Genomic DNA, 24,243 nt, shown 5'->3' with positions numbered 1-24,243 from the left:
AATTTCCTGTCAACATTTCAATCAAGACACATTTAGTATCATAATGAGTTACTGTCATCTCCAATCACTTCTCCTCAAACAACATGGATCATAATGAGTTACTGTAATCTCCAATCACTTCTCCTCAAACAACATGGATTTCATTTTAGTGCAATTTCACAAAGTCTACTTTACTTTTTTTAATATTTTAATTTACTTTTACATGTATCTCTCTTTTTACTAATCAAAAGATGCCATTAACAGGTAGCACATGTGAATATAATGAAGTGGTTTTCCCCTCAGAGAGGAGCACGTTACCATGACCGCTGAAAGGAGAGAAATCCCAGACGAGAGCTCAGACAGACACAGACGGATCTCCTGCCCCTCCACCCTGTCTGCTTCTCTTATACTGCCCAGCCCGGGACACAATACCCCTGAAACGGAATAGGACACAACACCTGCAACATGAGAACTCCATCATACCACCCTAATGTTTTGTGTTTATGAAACATCGGATCTGGGATGCAATATATATAACGAATAAACTCTCACAGTAGCTTTCCCGTCGGTGCATCACTATGTTTGTTGTATAATACAAAACTCGATTGTAAAAATAATTCTGTATTCAACGAAATTGGCAGGGAATGTGCCACAACAGCACTGAGTGTCTCTGGCAGTGAGATCGCCTGTCAGTAACGTGATAAAGTGTAGGCCTGACGATACCAAGAGATGAATTAATGTCCAGCTTACTCAGACATTAGACATGTACACACTCATACGCCTTTCACTGCTGATGCATTTCAAATCATATTCATGAAAAGCAGACAAGTCCTGTAATGTGTGGTTGTCACTGTGCTGTTACTGTGTTGTCACTGTGCTGTCACTGTGCTGGGTACAGAGGGTCCATGACGTGGTTGTCACTGTGCTGTTACTGTGCTGGGTACAGAGGGTCCATGATGTGGTTGTCACTGTGTTGTCACTGTGCTGTCACTGTGCTGTTACTGTGCTGGGTACAGGGGGTCCATGATGTGGATGTCACTGTGCTGTTACTGTGCTGGGTACAGAGGGTCCTCTGGGACCTGAACCTGAATACTCATCAAAGGGCAGCGTGAGTCAATGGGATATTACTCATGGAGTGAGACTTCCCTTTTTATTTTCCTCTACTTGAAGACAGTTTAGTATCAGAACATGTTTTATTGTGCCAGAAAGCACATGTGAACACATCTGGCTACACAGGTTGGAGTTATGCAGCCGGTTGACTGAAGGTGTGCTCTGCATACACCATGATTGCAGAGAAAGTGAAGAGGCTTGAATTGTATTGCATTTTTTAAATATTTTTTTGCAGCAAACTTAGTGTCTCTGCCAGGAGTCTGTTTTGTAATCATGTCTTGTAAATACGAGTGTCACAGGGTTTACAATGCAGGAAGAAAGCATCCCTCATGATGTGGATGTCACTGTGCTGTTACTGTGCTGGGTACAGAGGGTCCTCTGGGACCTGAACCTGAATACTCATCAAAGGGCAGCGTGAGTCAATGGGATATTACTCATGGAGTGCTTTCTTATCTTAAGTTTCATTTTCCTCCACTTTATAAAAGACTTAACTTTTTTATTTTCCTCCACTTAAAGACAGTTTAGTATCAGAACATGTTTTATTGTGCCAGAAAGCACATGTGAACACATCTGGCTACACAGGTTGGAGTTATGCAGCCGGTTGACTGAAGGTGTGCTCTGCATACACCATGATTGCAGAGATTGTATTGAATTTTTTAAATATTTTTAGCAGCAAACTTAGTGTCTCTGCCAGGAGTCTGTTTTGTAATCATGTCTTGTAAATACGAGTGTCACAGGGTTTACAATGCAGGAAGAAAGCATCCCTATGCAAATCTATTTATAAGTTCAAAATAACTTATTTTGTAGAAGACCCAGGGACTCTGACTGTGCTGGGGGAGTGGAGCCGGTATGGCTGTCCAGTATGCCTGTCCAGCATGGGTGTCCAGTATGGGTGTCCAGTATGCCTGTCCAGCATGGGTGTCCAGTATGGGTGTCCAGTATGGCTGTCCATGATGAGCTTCTCAGAAGTACTTGAGACACTTCTGAGATGCTTTAGATTCAATCCCATTGGATCAATTTACATACAGCACAACAAAATAGACATTCAAACAACTACACAAGCACAATACAAAAGCTCATGACGACAAACCCTGATTGCGTGTGCTAGTCCTCTAGTTTCAAAAGCAAACACTGTTCATTTTACTTCCCCATATTGCTCAAGTCCCTTAGGAGACCATCTCCCCTTCACAGCCTCGCTCCCCCAGAGAGTATGCTCGTTTAGTAGTTGATCTTTCCTGCATAAAGGAGATTCCATCACACCCAGCACATAATAGCCACACCCCATTGTTATTAAGCACACCTTTCCCATTCTTTCAGCGGGAATGGAAGCCACCAAGGTCAGGTTTCAGTGTAACCATACTGTAACTTTGGTACGGAGTCAACAATGAGTTGTTTCCTTTTTTCTGACAGTGGGTCTTTTAATGTGGCGGGAAACACTATTACCACACTGGGAGAAACAGTCATATCTTAAGATTTATTTTTTGGGCTTTTTATGCCTTTATTTGGACAGGACAGTTGAATGGAATGACAGGAAGCGAGGCGGAGAAGAGGCGGGGAGAGGACCGGGAAACGACACCAGGCCAGACCCGAACCTGTGTCCCCTAAGTGGGGGGCTTTATCGGCTTGCGCCACCCTGCCCCCCGAAACAGTCACATCTCACACTATTACCACACTGAGAGAAACAGTTGATAGAATCTAAATGAGCACGCCAAAGTTGAAGAAGGGACCGGAGGACGCAGTCAGGTTTCTAGAGTTTATTTTGGCGTGGAGACCCCCTCTCAGCTGGTGCTCAGAGAAAGGCCTACCTTATTGTACACTAAGCTGGTATTTAAACCATTTCAGTCAGGTAGAATACAATAGGGGAGGGGAAGACCACACCCTATAGGTGAGAGGAAAGGGGAGACAGTCGGGTGAGGGATTCACCTACAGGGGGAGTGGGGTGATAACAGGGTACAAAGGGTTATAGCAGGAGGGAGACTCTGGGGAGGGGAGGGGTTCACATGCCATTTGTTCAGGTCTCAGTGAGACAGACAGAGTACACATCCAAGGGTAGGAGTTACAGATACAAAAATAGGCTACACTTGGTTAATGTCTTACAAGAACAGAATAGCAATATTTCCAGTTCTATCAGACCCCCATATTAGCATTTCTATGCTCACACAATAACCACCATGCAACAGCCAATCAGAGCAGGAAACATCCATATATCTAACACTATTACCACACTGGGAGAAACAGTCATATCTAACTTTGACATTACAAAGACTGTGATGGTGAAAGATACGCTAGCCCAGGGGCTAACACACAGGCGTCAAACAGCAATAAACACTGTTGAAATGATAACAGTGTCACACATGCTAACGGCACACACAAAAAGAAGACATGAATCAAGTTGTAGGACAGAACGCTACAGATTAACACACACACTAGCTACAGATTAACAGACGCACTAGCTGAATGCAGCCTCTGGTCCAAAGCATGCTGGGAAACATCCAGCACGTCACAATGCTGTCCTGGAAGTGTACAGTAGGGTGACCAGATTTGAGTTTGTGAAAAAGAGGACACTTCTTCGCGGGGGGAGGGTGTGGGGTCCAGCATGCTATACACTAGCCTACCCTGCCCCCTCCCCCGCGACGAAGTGTCCTCTTTTTCACAAACTCAAATCTGGTCACCCTGTTATAACACGCTTGGACATTGATGCTAGGTTTACACCGGACGCATTTTTTAAAAAGAGGACGTCTGGTCACCCTAGTGTACAGTAACTAACAGTTATGGCAGCAGAGCTACAGTATGAGCTTCCCGCCAATGAATCACCCTGGAGGCCCAGCCCGACAGCGCTGCCAATGGTTTCACCTCACAAACAAGCCGGGACAGAGCCCCCGCAACGCCTGCCATTATAAGTGGGCCTAATGCTGCTTCTGCCCAGTGCCTGTTAGTTGAACCTACAGTGAGTGGTTGGACTGGTATTGCTTGACTAGAATCAATATGTAATGAATTCCGCCCCTCGCTCTATCACACACACACACACACACACACACACACACACACACACACACACACACACACACACACACACACACACACACACACACACACACACACACACACACACACACACACACACACACACACACTCTTATTCTCTCCTCAGCTGGCACATGCTCAGACTGACCCAAATGCCCCCTGCCCTGAGCAACTTGCCCCATTCCTATATTTTCTCTCAGAAAGATTGTGCTTGGTCCTCTTTATTTAGACTCCAAATGTGAACAAAGGGAGTAAATCAACACAGATCTCATTTACACATGTGTTCAGTCATGTGTTTCTGATCTTACACCTGTGTTCAGTCATGTGTTTATTTTCTCATTTACACCTGTGTTCAGTCATGTGTTTCTGATCCCATTTACACCTGTGTTCAGTCATGTGTTTCTGTTGTCATTTACACCTGTGTTCAGTAATGTGTTTCTGTTCTCATTTACACCTGTGTTCAGTCATGTGTTTCTGTTCCTCCGCTCCATGTTAGTGTGAGACAGCCATTATATTCTGTATCGGAGAATTTGTCTGTTTATGTTGATATTTTAGACCCAGGTGATTCAATTATTGACTATCTAGTCAGTCAGCTTAACTAAAACAATAATCCCATCAGCTTGTTAATAAGATCATGAAAGCTTGGTCCAGAGTGATAGCGTGTTCTGATTCTGTTAAATCTTTGTCCAGGGTGATAGCGTGTTCTGATTCTGTTAAATCATGAAATCTTTGTCCAGAGTGATGGCGTGTTCTCAATCTGTTAAATCTTTGTCCAGAGTGATAGCGTGTTCTGATTCTGTTAAATCTTTGTCCAGAGTGATAGCGTGTTCTGATTCTGTTAAATCTTTGTCCAGAGTTATAGCGTGTTCTGATTCTGTTAAATCATGAAATCTTTGTCCAGAGTGATGGCGTGTTCTGATTCTGTTAAATCTTTGTCCAGAGTGACAGCGTGCTCTGATTCTGTTAAATCTTTGTCCAGAGTGATCGCGTGTTCTGATTCTGTTAAATCTTGGTCCAGAGTGAAAGCGTGTTCTCATTCTGTTAAATCATGAAATCTTGGTCCAGAGTGAAAGCGTGTTCTGATTCTGTTAAATCTTTGTCCAGAGTGATAGCGTGTTCTGATTCTGTTAAATCTTGGTCCAGAGTGATAGCGTGTTCTGATTCTGTTAAATCTTTGTCCAGAGTGAAAGCGTGTTCTGATTCTGTTAAATCATGAAATCTTTGTCCAGAGTGAAAGCGTGCTCTGATTCTGTTAAATCTACATGAAGCAGTTTGGACCTATGATTCCTGCCCTGTGTTAAAAGTTCAAAGGCCTTTTCACTCTGACTGAGACCAAAGGAAAGAAGCTACTTCTGGTGTGTTTGCCTAGCCTATCCAGAAGGCTGCCAGGCATGTTGCCCCTCCCCTGTCAGCCTCATGTGACTGATCTGCTCATGGACTCCCCCTTTCCATCAGAGGGCAGAGTTTAGCCAGAAGGAGTCTGCGTGTTTGTGTCAGTGTATTGCTTTTTTGACTTGATCCAATTGATGTATTAAGCAGAAATATGCTCCAGAGATACATGGCTTTCATATAAATATAGTGAGCGTTTGCACCCCCCCCCCCCCCCCCAAGTGGTAGTGACGAGCCTATTTTGGGGCCCTTGACTCATACACGGTTGAGTGAGACCAGTTTGCGTTTACTCGATAGCGACACCTTTTGGACAAAGGCATAAAAGTGCTTTTCCAATTTGCCTGAATTACCCATCTATGGTGATTCTTGGTTCAGAGACTACCAGCATAATATGCAATAGGTTATGTGACACATAATATGCAATAGGTTATGAGACAACAGATTCCCTAAACTGATTGTTCCATGTTGACTAAGCTATGGGCTATACTGTACTAGGGGAAATGACATTCAGTTTGCCGTTAAAGGATTGAATTATTTTAATTACGACTTCAATAAATGTATTTAGTTTGAACCTAAATGTATTTAGTTTTGAACCTAAACGTTAATGTAGCCTTATAAAAAGTGTAATGGTTTTCTAATATGACATTACTACATTACGAAACCCTAAACAAAGACGTTAAAACATAGGTCCTATTTAATATAGACCAACAGAACTGTACTACACATCGAGCATAGGCCTACTTCAAAAACAAGGTAGACGCGGTTACTGAACTGCGTCGAGTGACAGCAGGGGAGAGTGCCTCCGTATGACAAGCACAAGACAGTAGCAAATATTTTAGATAGACGGAAGTAGCTTGGGTTTGTTTGGGGCGTTTGATTGGCCGGCCCGGCTGCAGTCTGTTCTCGATGTTTCTACAGCTAGCTATCATATATAGGCGGTGACTCCCTCTTTTATAGAAGCGTTCGTGAACCGGAGAAGCAGCTGCATCACCGAACAGACTTTGGACATTGGTTTTGATATTGAATTGACGTAAGTTTTTGACATAACTGGGCAAATATATTCAGTGAAGCTGACCAACGGCAGTATTCCAACTGTATTGCACCGGCGTATTATGTAATGTGTCAGAAAACTGAATCGAACGTGGTGTTTCTATAATGATAGATAGCAAATGTTCACTGAATTAAGTCTTGTATGAATTGTAAAAGGAATTGTAAAAGGGATTGTCTGACAGTATGGTAAGGTTGTCAAGTTCCGTAAACATTAGCTATCGTTGTCAAACGCAACTGACAGTTGACAGGGTGCCTTTGCCGTCCAGTGAGGGGTGTCGCATGTCGGCAGTCAGCTGGATAAAGATGCTGCCGGTGCTGGTACGCATTGCTGTATCAAGTGCAGTCCTAACGGAAAGGATAACTGAAGACTGCCAACTGTCTCTGTTCTTAACTACATTACTATGAATTATCGTGTTATGGTTGTCACATTATGGTTGTCACAGCTTCTTGTGGTATCGTTTTCCAGTTATGGTCCTGCCGCGAGAAGGTTCTAGAACAAATCTAAATGATTCAGCGCCTCGTGAGTTCGGTGTCAGAGACGTCTGGGTTGGCCAACTGAACAGAATGTTCTAGCACCAAACGCCTGCTTCGGAACGTATTATGCCTACCGTTAACGTTAGCAAGAGAAGTCACACCCTTGCTTCCATTTTAAATCGTTAGTGAATGTTGGGTCTGTGTGTCAGTTGAAAAATTTGGACATTAATTAACGTGAACTATTTCAAATTACTTACGTTACTGAGAAAGTTAACATCTAACATTACCAGTCAGTTGGTTAGTTAGCTAGCGATATCTCTTTTAAAAACCTGTCCGTGAAATATTATCTAACGGTACTGACGACTGACTGCTTAACTGGTAGGTAACGTTAAGACTTTTCAAGTCATTGTTAAAACAACACGAGTACGTCAACGATAGTGTTTCAGAGTTAACGTAATGCTGAAGTGGGCTGTCATAGATGATTTTATTTGTCAGCTGGTCAGTTGGTAAGACACTGGTTTTGACAGGTGCTGCTGGCGGATCACTCACGTCAGATGCAACTGTCGTAGAGTGACAGACATGGTTTGCTTACTGTATTCCATGGGGGGGGGGGTCATAATTTGTACAGTGCACGCTAACCAAGTTAGAGACCTTAGAAGTCGATCCTTTGGAGTAAATAAATAAGCAACCGCTCCGAGTGTTAAATTTAGCTGTGTGTTACGTTATAGGGAAGGACTCTAGTGCATACTAGAGTATTTACACTTGCAATTTTCTGGCGCAGGCAACATGTCAAAGGGACCAGCAGTTGGCATTGACTTGGGGACCACCTACTCCTGTGTGGGGGTCTTCCAGCATGGCAAAGTGGAGATCATCGCCAACGACCAGGGAAACAGGACCACGCCCAGCTATGTGGCCTTCACAGACTCAGAAAGATTAATTGGCGATGCTGCAAAAAATCAAGTTGCAATGAACCCAACCAACACAGTCTTTGGTAAGGAATTTATTCTGAACCATACCCTCTTTAATTATGTCCTGCGGCAAGACAAAACCTTTTTAAGATTTAGAATTTAAAATTGTATTTACCATGAAAATGACATTAAAAACGCCATTTTTAAGAAGGTTAAGTCATGAGGTGTATATATTTGAATGATTCTCTCTGCTGCCATAGATGCCAAGCGGCTGATTGGACGGCGGTTTGACGACGCTGTGGTGCAGTCGGACATGAAGCACTGGCCCTTCACCGTCGTCAACGACTCCACACGGCCCAAAGTGCAGGTCGACTACAAGGGCGAGACCAAGGCCTTCTACCCCGAAGAGATCTCCTCCATGGTGCTGGTCAAGATGAAGGAGATTGCTGAGGCCTATCTGGGGAAAGTGAGTACAGTCCCCTCATCAAATTACCCTTTTAGCAGGTGTGCTACTTCAGGCTTGAGGTTTTGATCAAGATATCCCTGCCATTGACAGTCCTGTCTGGACAGGGAAAGTAATGGGAGGTTTTATTGCCCTAATGGCAGCTCTCTGTATTTCCCTGCAGACTGTTACGAACGCCGTTGTCACTGTGCCCGCCTACTTCAACGACTCACAGCGCCAGGCCACCAAAGACGCCGGCACCATCTCCGGCCTGAACGTGCTGAGAATCATCAATGAGCCCACGGCCGCTGCCATCGCATATGGCCTGGACAAGAAGGTAGGGCACGGACTTGGCCGTTTCCCAATCGCAGGAAGTGTCTACTTCCTCACCACACTTCTACTAGGAAAGACGTTTAGCACTCTCATGCACACTTGCACATTTTACATTACAATGTATTTTTCTTCTTCCTTTTTATCTACTTTTCTTTCTTTTTTTAAGAAAAAATGCGTTAACTTACTAATCAGTTTTGGAGTCAATAGGTTTTGATGGGAATCCAGTTATACCGGTTCATCCACTCCTGTTCTGACTGAAGTTTTTGCTTCCTGTGTTGTCAGGTTGGTGCAGAAAGAAATGTACTCATCTTTGATCTGGGTGGTGGCACTTTCGACGTATCCATCTTGACGATCGAGGACGGCATCTTTGAGGTGAAGTCGACAGCTGGAGACACTCATCTGGGTGGTGAGGACTTTGACAACCGCATGGTCAACCACTTCATCTCTGAGTTCAAGCGCAAATACAAGAAGGACATCAGTGACAATAAGCGCGCTGTGCGTCGGCTGCGCACCGCCTGCGAGAGGGCCAAGCGCACGCTCTCCTCCAGCACCCAGGCCAGCATCGAGATCGACTCGCTGTACGAGGGCGTCGACTTCTACACGTCCATCACCAGGGCCCGCTTTGAGGAGCTCAACGCAGACCTGTTCCGCGGGACGCTGGACCCTGTGGAGAAGTCGCTCAGGGACGCCAAGATGGACAAGGCCCAGATCCACGACATCGTGCTGGTGGGTGGGTCCACACGCATCCCAAAGATCCAGAAGCTGCTGCAGGACTTCTTCAATGGCAAGGAGCTCAACAAGAGCATCAATCCTGACGAGGCCGTGGCTTACGGAGCAGGTGAGAAGGCTGCTTTAAACTCCAGTAGGTTATTTGAAACCTGATGGATAGAGAACTGAAACTAAAGTAGTTTTACAGAAGGGTAGTCAAATGATAATTCCAGCAACACTGACGTCTGTTTGTGTGTGTGTGTGTTTGCAGCTGTCCAGGCAGCCATCTTGTCTGGAGACAAGTCTGAGAACGTGCAGGACCTGTTGTTGCTGGACGTCACGCCACTGTCCCTGGGTATCGAGACGGCTGGCGGCGTCATGACGACGCTCATCAAGAGGAACACCACCATCCCCACCAAACAGACTCAGACCTTCACCACCTACTCTGACAACCAGCCTGGAGTGCTCATCCAGGTGGGTCCTCCGGCGCATACACGCGCAGCAATCACGCAGCAATCACTCCTCTACTAACGTTAGACGTGAAATATCTGCAGTCATGAAGGAAGTCCCATTTAAATTGGTTTGCACTCACTCAGGTATATGAGGGTGAGCGGGCTATGACGAAGGACAATAACCTCCTGGGGAAGTTCGAGCTGACGGGGATCCCCCCAGCCCCCCGCGGCGTGCCCCAGATCGAGGTCACTTTTGACATCGACGCCAACGGCATCATGAACGTCTCTGCTGTGGACAAGAGCACTGGCAAAGAGAACAAGATCACAATCACCAACGACAAAGGTACAGGATTAGGGAGGGCGTATGCCAAGCATTCTAATGAACCTTCTCAGGATTAGCTTGACTTCAAACCTGCTCTAAACTCACCCTTTGTGTCTATGTGTTCAGGGCGCTTAAACCTGCTCTAAACTCACCCTTTGTGTCTATGTGTTCAGGGCGCTTAAACCTCCTCTAAACTCACCCTTTGTGTCTATGTGTTCAGGGCGCTTAAACCTGCTCTAAACTCACCCTTTGTGTCCATGTGTTCAGGGCGCTTAAACCTGCTCTAAACTCACCCTTTGTGTCCATGTGTTCAGGGCGCCTCAGCAAAGAGGACATTGAGCGCATGGTGCAGGAAGCTGAGAAGTACAAGTCCGAGGACGATGTGCAGCGTGATAAGGTGTCCTCTAAGAACGGCCTGGAGTCCTACGCCTTCAACATGAAGTCCACGGTGGAGGACGAGAAGCTGAAGGGCAAGATCAGCGACGAGGACAAGCAGAAGATCCTCGAGAAGTGCAATGAGGTCATCAGCTGGCTCGACAAGAACCAGGTACACACGAGAACCCCACTCAGGTTCTCATGACATATCTTTAGAACCTGGTACACACGAGAACCCCACTCAGGTCTTCATAAGACCTCTTTAGAAGCTGGTACACACGAGAACCCCACAATATATAGATATATTAAGATGAAGGAGTTTGACAAGCTGTCATAATATGGAATGGACACACTGTGAGTGAGGTGTGTGTGTGTGTGTGTGTGAGTGTGTACATGAGCTACATTAACACACTTGTGTGTCCCCTGCAGAGTGCTGAGAAGGAGGAGTTTGAGCACCACCAGAAGGAGCTGGAGAAGGTGTGTAACCCCATCATCACCAAGCTGTACCAGGGCGCTGGGGGGGTGCCAGGGGGCATGCCGGAGGGGATGCCTGGTGGGTTTGGGGGTGCGGGCGCCGCACCAGGAGGAGGAGGGTCTTCCGGACCAACCATCGAGGAGGTCGACTAAAGCATTCCACTGCCCACCCCTCTCCCACACACACGCACACACACACGCACGCACGCACTCGTTTGCCCACATACACAAACAGCCGGCGCATGTTGTTTGCGTGAGACCCTTTTCTGAAATGTGTTCTTTCCTAAGCATTACCCATCCCAGTTTGTAAGGCAAAGTGGGCAAAAGCTGCTCCACTCTAAAAGACTTTCAGAGGAATATGAGCATCTGATGGCTCATCCCGTTCCTCTTTCATCCCTTTGTTTTTTTACAGCATGGGTCGACTTTTTTTTCCTTTTTTTTTGTTCTCACAAAGTGTGCTCTGTTGTGTTAGCACTTTGCAATGTTTATGTTGATCTTAACTAAATAAATGATTTGGCTGTTTAATTGTGTGGCTCTGTGAACTTTGATTCAGTTTGTAGAAGTAACCAATGAAACAGGTCTTCATTCAGATTTGCACCAGTTTGTGTGCTTGTAAGAGCAAGACTGTTTTATGTGTCCTGAGAGAAATGGTGATGGACATTTAAGATTATAAATCCTTTGAGAATCTGCAACACATTCACCGAAGAGGATTTATTTTTCCATGTCCTACAACATGAACGAGCCATGACGGGGTATCCAATCATATAAAATGACATACCAAACAGGCAGAATGAAACATGATCTATGTCATTTATTTGTTTTGAGTTTATAGCTTAGGTAGTTCACAGGACATGGCAGTGCTGAGACTTGGATTGTGATGCGTTTGAGGAAACCATCAGAGTAGAACTTCCTGAAGAGAATGTTGCGTTGGAACTCTTCTAGCGGGAGCTGGAGTTCCGTGGGCACTCGTGCATCCGGTAGGCACACATATAGAAGATACCTGCAGGGGAGGGAGGAGGTTCATTTGATCTCTTGTCATACAGTCTCTTTCACACACATGGAAATGAACACTTCTGCCACTCCCTAACGGGCAAGACTGGGCAACTACCTCAGATGAACACACTCAACATTATGCAACAGTATTCGGGGTTCTTCACCTGAGAAGAAGGTAAGCACCACAGACACCCAGCCCATGATGTACGACCAGGAGAAGCGCCAGTTTCCGTATCGTTTCCCGTAGTAGTTGACAGTCACTCCTGTGTACACAGCCATGGCCAGCAGCACAAAGAAGCCTGAACAGGAAGGAAGACGCAGGGTTTCAAATCAGGACCTTTTCAAACATTTAGAGAGAAATTCATGTAAAATCATTCAGTAACTTCCAGAAGTAACATTTTGCTGTAATGCAAAATTGTAAAATAATATAAATGTTAAATGCTAAAAGCTAAAGCTAAATGTGAATGTAAAATGCTAAATGTAAATGTGACATGTAAATGTAAAATGATCAAGTCAGACTTGAAAACAGAATATTACAATACATACGGTAATTGGGAACAGTCAATTACCATCTGTATTGTAATATTGCGATTTCCGTCTTCCGTTTGTAGATTGAACATTTAACATTTAACATTTACATTTAGCATTTTACATTTACATTAAGATTTAACATTTATATTATTTTACAATTTTGCATTACAGCAAAAAGGTTACTCTTGGAAAAGTTACCTCATGAATTAACATGAATGTTTCTAAATGTTTGAAAAAGTGACAGATGAATATTGTAGTGCTTTTTTTTTCATTTGACAATGCCCAATGTACAAAAACTGAGCAGGATTACGGAACGTGCAACATTACAAACGGCACCCCGTAATGGTCATGCCTGAGTTTTAGGACTAAACCAGATATTTAGGTTGTGTGATGTTTTAATCTCAGAGATTTTAGTTCATAGTAGTGGTGGCCTTCCAAAATGTGTTCAATAATTGTGTTCAATAACTGTGTTCAATAACTGTGTTCAATAATTGTGTTCAATAACTGCAACACAAAGAAATATGAATTCTATATGATGTGACCGTGACTGTGGAAGGTGTTTGATACCAGCGCACTCTGGCCTTGATGGGGCCTATGGTCGGCCATTTTATTCAGGACCCAGACCTGCCCCGGGGTCTCGCAGGCACTCACATGAGATGAAGAAGAGGATTCCGGAAGTGAAGGTTTTGTCGAAGCCTTGGAAGGAGGAGTAGTGTATGAAGGCCATGACCCCGATGACGATGCCGAAGAAGCAGGCCAGGATGGAGAGGATCATGAAGGCCCTGGTGGCGTCCCAGTAGGCTGAGGACACACAGACGGGAAAACACTTTACAACCGTGTGTGTGTGTGTGCACACTTCTGAAAGAACAGGGTTTCAATTCACTTTACAACCTCACCTATCAGTAATGCACTTCTGACATAACAGGGTTTCAAGTCCCCGTTCAGGCATTATTCGGTCCACAGGCGAAATTGGCCCAGTTTTGTACACAGACACGTTCACCATGTTCTCTTAAGCGATCAAAAGGACTGTGTGTGTGTGTGTGTGTGTGATCAAAAGGACTGTGTTCACATACAGCACAGCCAGAACCCACAGCCCTCCATCAGACGTTTAGATTGATTCATTTAGCGCATGCTTATATTTAAAGTGACTTCCAGTTCAGACACACATTTTCACCAGTACGTTGGCACTGACTTCATGATGTTGGCGTAGTTAGCACCAGTACGTGGGCACTGACTTCCTGATGGTGGCGTGGCGTAATTAGCACCAGTACGTGGGCAGACTGGGCACTGACTTCATGATGGTGGCGTAGTTAGCACCAGTACGTGGGCACTGACTTCCTGATGGTGGCGTGGCGTAATTAGCACCAGTACGTGGGCAGACTGGGCACTGACTTCATGATGGTGGCGTAGTTAGCACCAGTACGTGGGCACTGACTTCATGATGTTGGCGTAGTTAGCACCAGTACGTGGGCACTGACTTCATGATGGTGGCGTGGCGTAATTAGCACCAGTACGTGGGCAGACTGGGCACTGAGTTCATGATGGTGGCGTAGTTAGCAGCAGTACGTGGGCACTGACTTCATGATGGTGGCGTGGCGTAGTTAGCACCTTGATCTACCAGTTGATCTATGGACTCCACCACATGAAATGTGAGGATATTGTGTGTGATGTGTGCTTGTGTGTGTGGCTGTCTTATGAAAGGGCTGTGTGTGTGTCATGCATGTGTGTGGTGTGTGCTGGTGTGCGTCGTGTGTGTGGCTGGCTTATCTATGCTGTGCGTCTGTGTGTCTGTGTGTGTGTGTGTGTGGCTGGCTTATCTATGCTGTGTGTCTGTGTGTGTGTGTGTGTGTGTGTGTGTGGCTTACCTGTGCTGTGTGTTGTGTGGGTGTGTGTGTGTGTGTGTGGCTTACCTGTGCTGTGTGTGTCGTGTGTGTGTGTGTGTGTGTGTGTGTGTGTGTGTGCGGCTTACCTGTGCTGTGTGTGTGTGTGTGTGTGTGTGTGTGTGTGCTGTGTGTGTGTGTGTGTCTTACCTATGCTGTCTGTGTGGGTCATGCACTTTCCAGGCACACAGTAGCGCCACAGGCCCTGGTGCATGTTGTTGTTGGAGTGGCGGTACTGCATCCAGTAATCCGTCGCCGTAGAAACCACCAGGAGGATGTTGGACACCCCCGCGCAGAATAAACCTCCTCCCATGAAACTGTACATCCTGAAACTAGACACACACACACACACACACGGACGCGCGCGCACACGCGCACACACACACACGCACACACACACACACACACACACACACACACACACACACACTTGATGACATGAGGCACATACAGACCACATGTTGGGTTCTAACACCCACAGCACATTTTAGACAAAAACTGGACAAGTCATGAGGACCAACATCCCACAAATCCACAAATCCCAGTCCAGTCATGGAACTCCCACAAAACCATCACTTTTTAATCTAGTTTCCTCTTTCCGACACATTTTCATAGAATAGTCCGTGTTAAAGTGGACAAATGAACTTTAGCTGTCCACAGTCCAACTCCATCCCCCGTCGTCATGGCAGCATGGCAGCGCTGAGAGCCACCGAGCCGGTGACAGACCAGGAGGTGACAGACGAGGAGGTGAGGCACAGAAAGCCCGTGCCGCTGCTTTTCATCTTACGGCAAAAACTCATCAACCAAAACAAGCCACAGCTGCGAAGAGCTTTACAAGAACAATGATGACGTACCTCGACTTTATCGGACTCAGATTCCCAAATTAAAGGGCAGATTTCTCCAACCAAATCCCACGCTGCTCAATAATGCCACGCCAGGCAGATTTGCCCCTGCTTTGGCAGCGGGGTGAGGAGGACGGGGGCACAAAGGACCCGCGGAGCGGCAGCCAATCAGAGCCTGCAGCGCCGCGGTTTAGGGAATCTGCTGAAAATACAAAACCATTTAGGACCTTCAGCCCAGAGAATAGTGATGACCGTGTGTGTGTGTGTGTGTGTGTGTGTGTGTGTGTGTGTGTGTGTGTGTGTGTGTGTGTGTGCGGACCTTCAGCCCAGAGAATAGTGATGACCAAGGGCTTTTGTTTGACACTCTGGGAATGGAAGCCCCTGATGGGTTGATAGAGGAGGCCAAATATGTTCCGTTCAACAGAGGCGGAGGTTAACACTACTGTCTAACAGTAATCTTTCCTTTGGTCTCAGTCAGAGTGAAAAGGCCATTGAACTTTTAACACAGGGCAGGAATCATAGGTCCAAACTGCTTCATGTAGATTTAACAGAACGAGAGCACGCTATCACTCTGGACAAAGATTTAACAGAATCAGAACACGCTATCACTCTGGACAAAGATTTAACAGAATCAGAACACGCTTTCACTCTGGACAAAGATTTAACAGAATCAGAACACGCTGTCACTCTGGACAAAGATTTAACAGAATCAGAACACGCTATCACTCTGGACAAAGATTTCAACCTTACATTTCGACCTTATTAACAAGCTGATGGAATTATTGTTTTAGTTAAGCTGACTGACTAGATCGTCAATAATTGACTCATCTGGGTCTAAAACATTAACAGACAAATTCCCTGATACAGAATATAATGGCTGTGTTGAACATGCTTTAACGAGCAAGAAAACATGGCAGAGGACTATGACAGGACTATGACAGGATTACTCGCGGAATGATATGAAAGATGTGAATTAGAAGCACAAAACCAGTTGCAAATGACAGCGGTTAGGGCTGAACGATTTGGGAAAATAATCTAATTGCAAATTTTTCCCCCAATATTGCGATTGCGATTTAATATGCGTTTTTTTTTTTTCCTTATTTCTTTCCCAACAAATCGTAATGAATGATTTAAATATGACCAACACAATATTAGATACATTTAGTGTAAAATGTTATTTCCCACATTTTACATTTTTATTTAACTGCTCATTACAGAATCAAGAACAACCAATCGGTGGCTTTGTCACTGTGCATTTAAGTAATTTAAACAAAGTCATTGTAAGAATAAACACAAGGCATGCATTTTTTAAAACACTGTGTTCAAAATTGACCATCTTAAGAAAAAAGACCACGTTTTTAATTGCGAACGTTGCGGTTAGAAAATCGCGTTTTATCATATCGCGATTAAATCGCAAATGCAATTAATCGTTCAGCCCTATCATCAATTTTCCGAGAAATATCAGACCCTCGAACGTTGGGGTGGCCCATTCAAACCAACGGAACTTTTTGGAACATTCTGAAGAGCCATATAATAATACGCAAAACTGAATTTACTGAAATACTTTCAATAATAAAGAAGTGTAAAAGCTTTGTGTATCTGAGCCTGCTTGTGTCAGTAGAATGGACCCTGACACTGGCCAAGGCGCACTGAAAGAGACCCAGTTTGGTCACGCGTTTCAGACACGCAGATCACAGAAGACAACAGGGGTCAGGGGTCAAATAAATGCAATAGAAAATGTACTTCACGAGTATGAATACAATTTTAATGATGAGATTAAATTAGCAGGTTATTAGTCCTTCATACAGTCAGTCCAAACACATGACACTTGTGTCACACTCAGACAACCCTTAGTAACGCAGACAACCCTTAGTAACGCAGACAACCCTTAGTAACGTAGACAACCCTTAGTAATTCCAGAAAACAAGATGAGCAACCACACACACACACACACACACAAGGCTCTACACCTCACACAGCTCAGCTCAGACTGCTAATGCTGCATACACGCAAACACAGACATACACACATGCATGCACACACGGATCCACACCTCACACAGCTCAGCTCAGGCTTCTAATGCTGCACACACACACACACACACACACACACGCACGCATGCACACACACCTCACACAGCTCAGCTCATGCTTCTAATGCTGAACGCACACACACACACACGCACGCACACACACACACGCACTCACACATGGCTCCACACCTCAGCTCAGGCTTCTAATGCTGCACGCACACACACACACACACACACACAAACACACAAACACACAAACACACACACACGGAGCTCAGGCTTCTAATGCTGCTCGTGGGAAAGTCTGTTGTGCTGTTTAGTTCCAGGTCCTTCGTTACATTTACAACATGTATCATTCAACAAAATGGTGATTTAAAAACCTCTCTGAGTCCTTTGAGAGTGCTGGGCCATTGCCACTAAGGCTTCAGCACAGCAGGACACACAGATCCCAGACCAGTTCGCTCCGGCCAACATGTCCATCTGTCTCCACGGCGACCCACTGACACTGCAGTATTCCTCTGATCAGTAAGCATCTTCACTGGGCCACGCTGCCGTCTGGCACTGATGCAGTAGGGGCGAGAGTGTGTGTGTGTGTGTGTGTGTGTGTGTGTGTGTGTGTGTGTGTCTGTGTCTGTGTGTGTGTGTGTCTGTGTGTGTGTGTCTGTGTGTGTCTGTGTGTGTCTGTGTGTGTCTGTGTGTGTCTGTGTGTGTGTGTGTGTGTGTGTGTGTGTGTGTGTGTGTGTGTGTGTGTGTGAGTTTGTGCGTGTGTGTGTGTGTGTGTGTGTGTGTGCATGTGTGTGCGTGCGTCTGTGTGTGTGTGTTTGTGCGTGCGTGCGTGGCGTGCGCGTGTGTGTGTGTGTGTGTGTGTATGCATGTGTGTGTCAGCGGGGCCGTACGAGTGTCACATGCTCATATCCACTCCTGAGATGATGTGTTACTCCCCGTTACACCGGTTGCCTGGCTTTGAGGACCGCACACTGTCATAGTGCTGATTCCTCTCTCCGCCCTCCTCCTCCTCCTCCTCCAACCCCTCAAACTCATATTCATCACCGGAGAGGTCGCTCAGGTCCTCCTCCTCCTCCTCCTCCTCTCTCCGCCCTCCTCCTCTTCCTCCTCCTCCTCTTCTTCCTCCTCCTCTTCCTCCAACCCCTCAAACTCATATTCATCACCGGAGAGGTCCTCCTCTTCCTCATCTTCCTCATCTTCCTCCAGTAGGGCCCGTCTCATCGCCAGAATGGCTGACTCCGACCTCAGTGCCCGAGCCCCCTCCCCTGTCCCTAAACCTGAGGAGAGAACACACACACACACACACACACACAGACACACACAGACACACACAAGCTTGAGAACTTGAACCAGACCTGACCTAAGAGTGTTCAAAACCAAACTAGCTGCCCATAATGAATGTGTCATCACGTGTCATAATGAATGTGTCATCACGTGTCATAATGAATGTGTCATCACGTGTCATAATGAATGTGTCATCACGTCGCTCTGCTTGCTACTCTCTTGAACATCTGCTGTTCTTACGGAGTGGAGAGGTCACAGCGAAGCATCCTGGGAAAAGTAGTTTAATCAGGCTGGCTCTCACCCTCTGAGGTGTTGGGGGCCTGGCCTGTTGCTCGGGCGGAGGTCCCCGTTGCTAGGGGATGGGGCCAGAAGCGCTGGGTGGATCGATGCTGGGACTTCATCTTCTTGGCCTTGGGGGCGGGGTCAGGGTTACTGGCATCTAACATGGGCTGGAGGACCCTTCGCCGAGCGTTGATGAACCTAAAGAGGCGCACACACACACACACACACACACACACACACACACACACACACACACACACACACACACACACACTAGGTATACATATATGACATAATAGATATACATATGTTCCTGTTAATGATCAATTTGCCAGCAGTAGTCTTGTGATTTCTGTCCTCTCCTACTGTTGCCCATGAGGTAAGTGTGACATTTTCTTTTTCCCTCTCTTTGTCATTACTTTTGACCACCAGAGGGAGCTATATCACAGCAATTCAGCTGCACATTCCAACTCAGACACAAACTGATTTCATCATGCTTGCAAATTATATGCAGAACTGCTCCGTAAACTCACCAGTTATTGACTTGCTGTAGAGTGAGGCGTGTTTGAGTGGCGATGTGTCTCTTCTCGTCCTCTGTAGGGTAAGGATGCTACACACACACACACACACACACACACACACACACACACACACACACACATCTCAGAGTTATCCTAACCTGTGTGTTATTGCACTCACTGTGGTCTGAGTGCTGCTAAGTGATGGTCTTTGTGTGTGTGTGTCTTTGTGTGTGTGTGCGGTTGTGTCTGCCTTACCATGTGTGTGTGTGTGTGTGTGTGCGGTTGTGTGTGCCTAACCACGTGTATGTGTGTGTGTGTGTCTTTGTGTGTGCCTTACCACGTGTGTGTGTGTGTGTGTGTGTGTGTGTGTGTGCCTTACCACGATGTGTGTGTGAGTGTGTGTGTGTGCGGTTGTGTGTGCCTTACCACGAGGTGCTGGAAGAGCCAGGAGCGCATGATGTTGGTGGCGCGTTTGGGCAGCACACCCCTCTTCGCTTTGGACTTCCTCACTTTGGACTCCAACAGTGAGGACAGGTTCAGCTCCAGCTGTTGGACACACACACACACACACACACACACACACACACACACATATATATATATGTATAAACAGTTCCCATACACTGCACACTACACACATTAGAGTCAGGCTTGTTAGTGATTTCAGCAGAAACTCTTGAGAGGCTTGGGAGTCTTTCTCTGCACACACACACACACACACACACACACACACTTGGGAGTCTTTCTCTGCACACACATTAGCATGACATCAGAAGAATGCAGAATTCCTTTTAGTCTAATGTTGTTATTGCTGATGTCTTCTATAACATAATCATATATGCCACTTGTGCATCAATACTTTTAGTTAGGGGAAATATACAAAAACATCAAGGCATGTGAGACTTCCTAAAAAAGTCAAACAGGCCTGGGCCTCTTAAGGGTTAAAGTCCCTGTGAGTCAATGACCCAGCATACACTAATGTCACCAGTGCACACACACACGCACCCACACACACACACACACACACACACAGAAACACAAAGACAGACACACACACCCACACACACAGAGACACAAAGACACACACACACACACACACACACACAAAGACACAAAGACACACACACCCACACACACACAAAGACACACCCACACACAAAGACAGACACACACACCCACACACACACACAAACAGACACAAAGACACATACACACACACACACACACACACACACACACAAAGACACACACACCCACACAAACGCACACAAAGACACACACACACAAAGACACACCCACACACAAAGACAGACACCCACACACAGAGACACAAAGACAACACACACACACACAAAGACACACCCACACACAAAGACAGACACACACACCCACACAGAGACACAAAGACACACACACACACACACACACACACACACACAGACGCACACGCACACAAAGAAACAAAGACACACACACACACAAAGACACACAAACACACAAAGACATACACACACAAAGACACACACACACACAGACACACACACAGACACACACACACACAAAGACACACACACACACACAAACACAGACGCACACAAACACACAAAGACATACACACACACAAAGACAGACACACACAGACAAAAAGACACACACACACACACACACATACACACACACACACACACACACACACACACACACACACACACACACACACACACACACAGACGCACACAAAGACACTGAGACATACACGTCATGAGTCATTACTGAGGTGCTTGTGCTCTCTGTCGCTATGGTAGCAGCAAGGCTCTCAAAACATTTTCGGACTCACTGATTAGACATGAAGAGGTTTTTTTAAAACACACACACACACTAACATCGGATAACACACACACACATATTCTAACATCTGATATCAGATAACACACGCCTACATGAGGAAACTTGTATAAGCCATAGGCACCAATGATACACAGTCAGACACACACACACGCTCACAAATTCTCATAACTCACACAACTGAAGCACAGTCACACACAGCTCACACACACAACACATGCAGCTAAAACACACACACACACACACACACACACACTCACACACAGACACACACGCACACTCTCACAAACAGACACACACACAGTCTCACACAGACACACACACACACACTCTCTCACACAGACACACACACACACACACTCTCACAGACAGACACACACACACTCTCTCACACACACACACACACACACACAGACACATGTGTGTGTCTTGCACCTGAGCTCCCTGAAGCAGTGGTGGCCTCACCTGCCCTTGGGTCGTCAGCATGGTGATTGGCTGAAACGAGGCTCCTCCTCCTGGACAGAATGATATCAGAGTTTGCACTGAAGAATCACACGGAGACGACATGACCCCTAAATGACCCTAACCCTTCAAATAAAGAAGACTCAGAGAAGACATGACCCCCAAATGACCCTAACCCTTCAAATAAAGAAGACTCAGAGATGACATGACCCCTAAATGACCCTAACCCTTCTTATAAAGAAGACTCAGAGATGACATGACCCCTAAATGACCCTAACCCTTCAAATAAACAAGACTCAGAGATGACATGACCCCTAAATGACCCTAACCCTTCTTATAAAGAAGACTCAGAGATGACATGACCCCTAAATGACCCTAACCCTTCAAATAAAGAAGACTCAGAGATGACATGACCCCTAAATGACCCTAACCCTTCAAATAAAGAAGACTCAGAGAAGACATGACCCCCAAATGACCCTAACCCTTCAAATAAAGAAGACTCAGAGATGACATGACCCCTAAATGACCCTAACCCTTCTTATAAAGAAGACTCAGAGATGACATGACCCCTAAATGACCCTAACCCTTCAAATAAACAAGACTCAGAGATGACATGACCCCTAAATGACCCTAACCCTTCTTATAAAGAAGACTCAGAGATGACATGACCCCTAAATGACCCTAACCCTTCAAATAAAGAAGACTCAGAGATGACATGACCCCTAAATTACCCTAACCCTTCAAATAAAGGAGTTCTGTAAAATAGTCCTCTGAATATTACTGTAGACTTAAAAACCTTCACCAGGACGTTCTCAATCAAGCCCTCAAGCGCTTCTCTATGACAGTGGCCCTGAGAATCCAGAAGGACTCCTGATAACCCAGGTACCACGTTTATGTGTTTTAAGATTATTTAAGATTATGACCTCAGAGATTATGACCTCAGAGTTTCACTGACCTGCCATGTCCGAAGGGCTGATGGTCGTCATGGTGACATCAGTTTGCTGCATGGAGCCCAGGCCGGAGGGGCTGGTGGGGGGGGAGGAGGAGATGGAGCTCCGCAGGAGGTCCTGCAGAGTGTGTGTGCGTGTGTGTGTGTGTGTGTGTGTGTGAGTGAGAGAGAGAGTGTGTGTGTGAGTGAGTGAGTGTGTTTAATAAGCATTTATCAGAAAATACACAACATACACTTTCCACTTCAAGAACAAATGTGGTAATTCTTATTTTGCTCAGTTTGTAAACGCATTCATCAGTGAAGGTGTGGAGTGGCACAGACACTGAGAAATCTCCCCCCCCCCCCCCCCGGGCAAACATGCTAACTGCTGAGGTGGGGGTTTAATGTGCAGTACTGGCTAAGGAGCAGCAGGGGGCGCTGTCTGACCTGCTGCAGGATGAAGCTGCCCTGAGAGGGCGAGTAGAGTTCAGGGAGGTCGCCCTTCAGCAGGTTGTCGCTGTGCATCTTGGTCTTGATGCAGGTTCTGTAGCGCTGGCAGAAGTCCTTGCACAGCTCACACACCTTCTCCAGCTCCAGGAGATGGATACGCAACACCTGGATGGCCTTCACTATCTGAACACACACACACACACACACACACACACCACACACACGCACGCACGCACACGCAGGCACTCACACACACACACACACACACACACTTACTTACTGAGGCAGGGGGCAACATCAGCAGTCTCACTCTAGCTTTCTGAATCAATATTCTTAACATACTGTTAGATATTGGTAGGTTTCCCATACCAGGCCATTAGACTTGATTCTTGGCCTTTGTCTACAGCCACGACAAGATGGTAGGAGCCAGGAATATTTGAGTTTAGATGGCCATGGTCAGTTAGACCCCCCCCCCTCTCATATCCCTTTCCTTACACCCCCAACCTTACACCTTGAACTAAGACCCACAGACACACTCACCCCCTTATCCTTTATGCATACACCTTTACACCTATCAAACTCCCCCTAAGTAGACCTATTGTCCACATTCTCTTCCCCCACGGAAAGAGTGACACATTTACATCAAGTACACCCACCCCCCCCCCAGATACAGAATTTTGTTACCATTCGAAGAAGGCGGCAAAAGACGACAAAGAAGTACGACATGAGATTAAAACCATAAACGGATTATTAAGTACGATATGAGATTAAAACAATAAACGGATTATTAAGTACGATATGAGATTAAAACCATAAACGGATTATTAAATACGATATGAGATTAAAACAATAAACAGATTATTTCGCTAAACCGCCTTCCCGAGTTCTTTTACTCACTCCTAATCTACGAGCAGCTAACTTGAACCAAGAAAAAAACTTTGGCATTTCATCAAAGATTCTCCAGGAACGACAGACTCTTTCAATACTAAAATAAAAACGAAAGCATAAATCCACCACATCTTCGAGTGTCTTTAAATTAAGTTCCTGATACTATAACCTAAAAGTTTAATGTTCTGTAACGTTCTGAAACAGGATGTGAAAAGGTGAAGTCCCTCCCCCTTCTCACTGTGGTCCAGGATGGAAGAAG

The 24,243-nt window shown here is 45.8% G+C and overlaps 3 protein-coding genes across 5 annotated transcripts in view; 1 reads left to right on the top strand and 2 right to left on the bottom strand.

The window, feature by feature from the left end:
* Positions 1-6,292: 6,292 nt before the first annotated feature.
* Positions 6,293-11,565, top strand: hspa8b (heat shock protein family A (Hsp70) member 8b). Of its 2 annotated transcripts, none has more exons than XM_031583615.1 (9): positions 6,293-6,532; positions 7,808-8,017; positions 8,195-8,400; positions 8,561-8,713; positions 8,992-9,547; positions 9,689-9,891; positions 10,014-10,212; positions 10,506-10,738; positions 10,996-11,565. In XM_031583615.1, the coding sequence occupies exons 2-9, from the start codon at positions 7,813-7,815 to the stop codon at positions 11,191-11,193; spliced, it is 1,953 nt and encodes a 650-aa protein (XP_031439475.1). In that variant the 5' UTR covers positions 6,293-6,532; positions 7,808-7,812; the 3' UTR covers positions 11,194-11,565. The 2 variants fall into 2 exon arrangements, with proteins under 2 accessions (XP_031439475.1, XP_031439476.1); XM_031583616.2 differs by lacking the exon at positions 6,293-6,532 and adding an exon at positions 7,223-7,404.
* Positions 11,566-11,712: 147 nt separating this feature from the next.
* lim2.3 (lens intrinsic membrane protein 2.3) lies at positions 11,713-15,482 on the bottom strand. The gene is made up of 5 exons (XM_012831587.3): positions 15,299-15,482; positions 14,595-14,776; positions 13,216-13,365; positions 12,198-12,332; positions 11,713-12,040 (listed from the first exon to the last, which is right to left on the bottom strand). Exons 2-5 carry the CDS (start codon positions 14,767-14,769, stop codon positions 11,979-11,981), a joined length of 522 nt encoding a protein of 173 aa, XP_012687041.1. The 5' UTR covers positions 14,770-14,776; positions 15,299-15,482; the 3' UTR covers positions 11,713-11,978.
* Positions 15,483-18,128: 2,646 nt separating this feature from the next.
* The window catches only part of LOC105903784 (homeobox protein PKNOX2-like), a 22,799-nt gene continuing 16,684 nt past the window's right edge, over positions 18,129-24,243 (bottom strand). For both annotated transcript variants that reach the window (XM_031584256.2, XM_012831583.3), the window contains exons 5-11: positions 23,094-23,279; positions 22,674-22,785; positions 21,722-21,771; positions 19,838-19,957; positions 19,424-19,500; positions 18,910-19,088; positions 18,129-18,601 (exon numbers count right to left, since the gene is read on the bottom strand). In XM_031584256.2, coding sequence (XP_031440116.1) covers positions 18,381-18,601; positions 18,910-19,088; positions 19,424-19,500; positions 19,838-19,957; positions 21,722-21,771; positions 22,674-22,785; positions 23,094-23,279 — 945 coding nt within the window. In that variant the 3' untranslated portion in view covers positions 18,129-18,380. The remainder of the gene's footprint in view (positions 18,602-18,909; positions 19,089-19,423; positions 19,501-19,837; positions 19,958-21,721; positions 21,772-22,673; positions 22,786-23,093; positions 23,280-24,243) is intronic.

This window comes from Clupea harengus, chromosome 17 (genome assembly GCF_900700415.2).
Source record: "Clupea harengus chromosome 17, Ch_v2.0.2, whole genome shotgun sequence".
In the NCBI taxonomy this organism is placed as follows: Eukaryota; Metazoa; Chordata; class Actinopteri; order Clupeiformes; family Clupeidae; genus Clupea; species Clupea harengus.
This window is presented reverse-complemented; position numbering and strand designations above follow the sequence as displayed.